We start from the raw sequence: 6954 nt of genomic DNA, 5'->3' as shown, positions 1-6954 counted from the left end.
GGGTCCATGTTACAACTGCTGCAAAACAGCAGAGGGTCACCCTGAGCTGAAAAACCCTTGCCGTAGGTAGGGAAGGTGCTTAGAGATGGGGAAGACACAACAGAAATCCAGGATGGTGCATTACGGTACTAAGGAAATACGCCATTACATGGGGAAACCTGAACAGGACACACAGCCGCACTTGGGAATTCAGAATGGCGCTTTGCAGAAATTACAGGTGTTATGGCCTTAAATTTGGCCCGTTGTTTCAGCAGCTGTGCTTTTGTCCAACTCAACCAACCTTTTTTTTTGCACGTCCTGTCCTTGCTTTGGGGTCTGCAGTGCGAAGGCAGGGACAGGCACCACCGGCCAGAGGGGGGGGGGCGGGTCACTGGAGTCCTGTCCCACCGCAGGGACACATGGGTGCACAAGGGCACAGCTGAGCCAGACGTGTGGGTGAAAGGCTGGAAAACAGAGGGTAAGCACAGGCTTCATCTACCTTCTGCCTTTTCTCTGTACATATTTGCAACCACAGGAGAGTGACCGCACTTGGACAGATCATAAGTCTGTCCAGCTCAGCATCCCCTCTGTTTGGTACCTCCAAACCCACCGTTCCCATTCTCACTGCTGATTTTTGGGTGCCAGGAGGGATCAGTACAGCAGGCCAGTGTCTCCCTGTTTACGTCAGAGGTCTCATAGGTAGAAGGGCTTATAAACAGTTTGCCACAGAGTGCAAAGAAAGGCAGACACAGTCTACAAATCCAGGCTTCCCCCAGGACCTGCCGTGGCTGCATGACTCAAAGCCCAGGGCTGGCAGCCGAGGGGCTCTGGGCTTCACCCAGCACCTCCTCCACACCCTGCAGCTGGGACCAGCACACAGAAGACTGTCTGGGCCACTGCTAAATTTACTGCTAGGCAGCTTTGGCTAGCCCAGGGCTTTGGAGAACGTGCACCAGGAGAGGCAGGCAGCTGCCTGCAGGCCAGCACAGAAGGTCCCAGTAGAAGCCAGTGCCTGGGGTAGGTGACACCCCAGGTGAGACGTGTGGCACCCCTACATGGTAGCCTGGCATGTGGGGCTTGTTCATGCCACGTGGCTCAGTGAGTAGCAGAGCTGCATGGGCTTGTGACAGTAATGCTGGCACTGAAACAATCTGGTTTAAAGAGACTTCTTTGAAATACAAGTTACTGCCCTCAGTCCAAGCAATGCAGGCTGAAAATCAATGCAAGCGATCAGCCTGCTTGGCCTCATCTAAGGAGCTACAACTGACCTCTGTGTTCACAGGCTCAGCCAAGTGCTTAAAATCCGTACAGCTCACAAAAATGTAGAGTAGCCGTGGTTTGGGCGAGTTCCACGAGGAGCTGTGCTGGCACGGCGCAGGGAGGGAGGATGAGGGAGCCTGGGCTGCTGCTGCCTCTTTGCTTGTTTTCAGAATAAAGAGAGACTCCGTCTTTGGAGATGCTAATTTATCCCTTTTCGCAGACAGTGAGTTTGCTTATGGCAATGGAAGGAAAACAAACAGTCAAACATCTTCAAGGTCTAGTGGATAAATGTAGGATCGCAGCTGCAGTCTGCGTGGCGGCGGCTGCGCGCGGCGGGGGACAGGCTGGGCTCGCGGAGGTGGCCTCAACTCTCTCCCGTGCCTTCTCCCATTTCGAGTGTGCCGATAAAATAATCATGAAGGTGGGACGATTTCTGACCCTGGCCATTGCTGGGGCAGGGGCATCCTATCACCAGACTGCAGCCATGCCCATGATGGCTGCGCAGAGCTCCTGCTGCAGCCTCCTCCTCCTCCTCCTTCACCCGAGCCCGTCACCGCCGATAGCAGCAGAGCAGGTGGGAGGCTCGGCTGTGCATGCACATTTTTAGCAATAAAACCACACGCACTTTCCCAGCCAGGGTGGAGAGTCAACCCCAGCTCAGGTCTCTGCTCACATCTCCCAGCGATGGCCAAGGCAGACCCATGCTGGGGTCCCACGGAGGTGAAGGTGGCTGTACAGCAAGAGCTGCAGTCATGCCCCTGCCTAGCAGAATGGAACAATTCGGAGGTAGGAGAGCTGCTAAAGGTTTAAGGAGAGATTTAAGAGCCAAACATTTAAGGTGGCACATTGGGGAATTCAGTAGGGGCAGGCATAGGCTGTACTTGGCGCACAGCAAAGGGCCCATCTCAGATCTTCACCTTTTCTGCAAAAAGTTATTGCCAGTGCACACAGTGTGAACTGCAGCGTCTCGAGGGGAGGGTGGCACGGTGACAGCAACAGAGCAGGGTCACCTGGCAGGGACATGGAACGGCAGCGCAGCCCCTGGCAGAGCTCCCCTGCCACGCAGGAGGAGGAGGAGGAAAGAGCCACACGCATCTGCTCCATTAGCACGTCAAGAATATCGAGTTTGATGAGGAGTGCTAAGGGCGCGGTTGTGTCCCTGAAGAGTCAGCGCCACTGCGGGATCACAGGGTTTGGCAGGACAAGATGAGAAGTGACAGCTGAAACCAGTTACAGAGATGTTACTGGCGGCTGGGGAGAAGCTCGGGTAATGCAGCTCTGTTTTGCTGCCATCATAACATTTTTCATACAGGGGCAACCCCATTTCTTCTCACACAGCATTAGTAATTCCCCAGTTTAAAGTTGAAATAAAGTCTTGCCTTCTGCTTCCTATGCGCCTCCTTGTAAAATCTAAGGGGAGAAGACAGGAATCAACACCTACCACTCTTTCTTAGATGAGTTATTCCATCTTGGAGGTTGTTAAGGAGGATGCTATCCCACCACAGGATTCAATGATCAGAAACTGGAATAAAACTGGGACATGAACCAGACGATAACTGTAGAATAATGAATAATTCTGCTATTCCAAACCCATGCAACACAAAGAGAGTTTTTTTAGCATATGAAAGACTCCGGGAAAATGTATGCAGCCAGACTGTTAACATTTGCAGCGTTCCCAGCTCAGAACTGATTCCCAGGACTTAAGTGAACAAGCTGCCATCAGAAGAAGAGTGAAGAAGCAAGACTGGGATACAGCAGGAGCTCTAAAATTGCCTTGGAAGAGACCCAGAGCAAAGTAACTGGTTTCCAGGATCTGGGAGTGCAAAACTAAGCTCAGAGACCCTGAAGGCATCACAGAAAGCAGACACAGATGCTGATCTTTTCTGGTTCACTTGTGGAGGAGAGATCGTATCCTCACCATAGTGTTTCGTGCTTTCCCACCAGTACAGCTCCATTGGCTGTGAATGCAAGAAGACCAAAAGCATAGAAACCTGACTGTAATAACCCCAGTTACCACCATTTTCCTGTTTTTCCCCTACATCCTCTTTCTTCTGGTTGCCTAACGCTCACCTTGTCTGGGTCTCTAGAGCACGCAGGGCATTTTATCTGCAGCTGGCTGGTAGGATGATCTACATAATCCCCGTTTCCCCAGCTGTTTTCGGGACTGTTTTCCACCATATCGTCTCATTCTCCAGTGAGCCAATCCCCATAGCCTGTATCACCTCCCTTTCAGATAAGTTTCTCTTTAGACATTTATCAAGAAACTTGACTGGAGGAAATCCACTTGTTTAGAGACAGACAGGCAGAAGGATGTATGTGTGAGATGTAGAATTCACATATAATGCTAAGGAAAATCTCCCTATAACAGCCTCACCTGCCTCGAAAGCCCCTATGGGCTCTCCCCAATGCAGATCTTTCATCCCAAGCCAGGATGCCTTTTTGTTTCCAGACCTTTAAATCCGGTCAAGCCAGCCTGCTGAGCCCCGGAGAAAACCTTTTCAGAGCTGCTTGTTAGCCGTGTTGCTGGTTTGTCCTCTGTATTTGTTGTATCTTACCCCTGAGACTGATTTAATACCTTAAAATGACGCTCGTGGCAAAACAATCTGTCTCTGGAAGGCCCTCAAGCCTCTGCCAGAATCCAGCTGCACAAGCTGGGTCAAACTCTGCAGCAGGGATAAAAATCCAAATTTATCATTATTTAAGGACTGGAGGATAGAAGCTTTAAAGAAACTGAAGGTACAATGTCACTGTGTGGAAAAGAAAGTCTCTATGACACAAATTACTTAAGGGCAGTAATGAGTAAATCAGGACAAAGGTTTTTAATAAGGACTGAACAGAAGGGGAGGTGAACAGGCATTAGCTTGCAAAGGTGAAGAAATGGTAGGAAGTTGTGGGATTTCACACGGACGTGTTACGTTTATGCGCTGAGGTTATTTCAGGTTTATCCAGAAAATAGTAAACAAAACCACCCATGGGACAAAGTTTAGGAACATAAATGGGCACGTTGTTTGTGCAGGTCGTCTGTCTCCTAATCAATAGCCCTTCTGGGACTCAATTTTGTTAAAGTCTGACCCTTCACGTTGCATCTGAAATAATCAGACGAAAGTAAAGGTCACTTGAAATTCTACCAAATAGATTAAATCCCAAGACAGATGATGATAGTATCTTTCAAAAGTGGTCGATAAAGAAAACTAAAGGAGCTCCTTGTCACACCACCTGTGGTTACGAGGTTTGAACAGACAGAAGAGCAAGTTCAGAACTGGGAATCTGGCTGCACTAATTTAAATCGGAAAGGAAGCAGAATTACCTGCGAAGAGCAGACGTTGCACATCAAAATACTTACCTTCCGCAGGTTGTGTGCGTTTCCTGGGAACAATTTTGGGTTCTGCTGTGCAAGGCACCCCCTTTACCTCCTTGCCCTTCCTGCCCGCTGCCTTGTGTCTGCCGGTTATCACGGGTATTGGGTTTTATATCCAGTGCGAAAAGCAGAACCATTCTGAATGCAACTTAACGCAGGTTTGGTAGCTTTATTTTCAGAACACCTTCATTTTTCAGAGAATAGGGAAAACACAGATCAAAAGCTCTTTGACCGGTAGGAACGGAAGCACCTACAACTCCACAACACGTGTGCAGGGTGTCTATCCCCATGAACGCGTCTCCTCCAAACACCGTACTCCCAATGCACTGTGAACTTCAGCTCCTCCGACCCCTCCTTTTTCTTCTGGCTAGAGCTCTGTATGCAGCAACACTTCATATAAGCTCGAAAGATTTCTATTTTATATGTCAAGGCAACTCTGGAAAGCCCCAAAGTGAACAGAAATGTTACTTCTATCAGAGTGGTATTTCTATGCATTTTCCTATGTTTTCCAAAGGGAATGTATGTCACCCTGAAAATATTAATTCTTGGGAGTTTCTAGAGAATGAACATACATTAAGCCAAGGACTACTTTAAATACTTACAGGATGCAGTAATCATATTTTCACGTGACTTTTGTTGTAGGCTGACTCCCACACAAGTCTGATACGTTCAAATGCTCCTTCAGCAAAATTTCTTAATTCTATGGGATTTTTCCATAATGACAGGAAGAAACAATATTTGGATTCCTGGTCTAAACAAAATAATTCTCTTAAGGTAGACCTCTTTCTCTCTGATATTTATGTGACAATCTACTTTCTAAATGTGGATGTGTTTGCTGTTAAGTTTTCAAAGGTCGGCTATAGCTGCATGAATACCCAGCTGCCAGCCTGCAGGTAGGGGCAGAAATTGCACATCCAAAGTGCACAGAAATATGCCTGATGCTCCGTTTTTGCCTCTTCGCATCTTTGAAAAGCCTGTAATGATACCTTTTGCTTCATTCTGCTTTTACAAAAAAAAAAAAAAAATTTGTTGCTCCAGGTTTAAATCACAGTTTAGAAACACTTGTTTCGGAAGCAGGGGCGGTTTACAAGCGGTGTAACGGAGCACTGCCTAAAGTAGCCATTGCAAAGCAGGAGGGATGTTTTTATCAGTATCTGTGTGGTTTGTTGTGGACACGTAGTAGACCATGGCTCACGCAGGGACAGGGGTGTAACATGACAATTACCTCCGTGTCACATAGATAAAAGTCAGACTCAGAGCTATTCAATATTCTACCTGATAAAATGCAAAGTAGCTACGCAGACTGCAGGAGGGAGGGATGGAAGAGGCCAGGAGGTTAATCTCCAGCTCCTCTCCCTACACGGCTGCACTCTGTCTCATCTAAGGCTTTGTTTGACGGTTACCAAGCCCCAGAGAACGGGGTTAAACGGTGGGGTTTGTCACATCACGGGAAGGTTATCACGCTGTCTGCGGTGCTTGTGTACATAACACCCCTGCAAGGAAGCCATCAGTGTTTTGCCAAAGGCAGAAACAGTCAAAATGGTGCTAGACTTTGTTACCTTGCCAACCAACAGAAAAAGCAGTTTTTCTCCAGTGGATTTGCATCTTTGGGCATGAGGTGCTGTTTTTCTCTCTGCTGGGGACCCAGAATAACAAGTAAGTGACAAAAAAAAAAAACAACCCACAAGCAGGCAAAATGGGCAAAAATTATCTGATATTTCTGAGCATTGCAATACATTATTTCTTTTTTCTTTACAAGTCTGTCAGCCCGTACCTCTGACTGTGTCTTCGTCTTGCTGCGGGATGTGCGATGTGAGTTTGAACACCGCAGTTCTCCAGTGCTGAAAAACAGACGGATGACTCCTCTGAACACAGGCTGGTTTGGTGGCTTTAGTGTTTGATTGACTTGTCCATACAGAAATGATGGGACATTAAAAAAAAACCCAAACAACACATATGGTGTTCAGGTTGCTCCTTCTCTTGGAGTGCGTGGAGCTTTCACCCAGAGATTTCCAGGGCAATGGAAGCAATGTCTTCAGCTGCCTCCACACCAACCATCAGGGGATGAAATCTGTGTGGAAAGGAGATGAGGCCACTGAGCAAACAAATAAATCAGTATCGAGTACTGAGAAGGAATGGTGTAGAATTAATTCTTTTCCCTTGTAAGTCTTTTTGTTCAGTGACAGTGATTTTATTCATTTCCAAAGACTTTCTACAATTGAGTCTCCGTGAAACGTATGTGAAGGAACTGAGATATTGTTCCTCTCTATCCACCATGGAAACATTGCTGGGGACATTAAGAGCTGAAGATACCCCCATGATCACTCCACCTGCTCGACTCCTGCTGCATCATGTTT

The 6954-nt window shown here is 47.6% G+C and overlaps 1 protein-coding gene across 2 annotated transcripts in view; it reads right to left on the bottom strand.

Annotated features, from left to right (window-relative positions):
- Positions 1-4757: 4757 nt before the first annotated feature.
- Positions 4758-6954, bottom strand: part of COL20A1 (collagen type XX alpha 1 chain) — a 53314-nt gene continuing 51117 nt past the window's right edge. For both annotated transcript variants that reach the window (XM_054218854.1, XM_054218856.1), the window contains exon 40: positions 4758-6668. In XM_054218854.1, the coding sequence (XP_054074829.1) occupies positions 6655-6668 (14 nt within the window). In that variant the 3' untranslated portion in view covers positions 4758-6654. The remainder of the gene's footprint in view (positions 6669-6954) is intronic.

The sequence above is a fragment of the Rissa tridactyla genome, chromosome 12, assembly GCF_028500815.1.
Source record: "Rissa tridactyla isolate bRisTri1 chromosome 12, bRisTri1.patW.cur.20221130, whole genome shotgun sequence".
NCBI lineage: Eukaryota > Metazoa > Chordata > Aves > Charadriiformes > Laridae > Rissa > Rissa tridactyla.
Note: the sequence above shows the minus strand (reverse complement) of the source record. Positions and strands in the feature narration are given on the sequence as shown.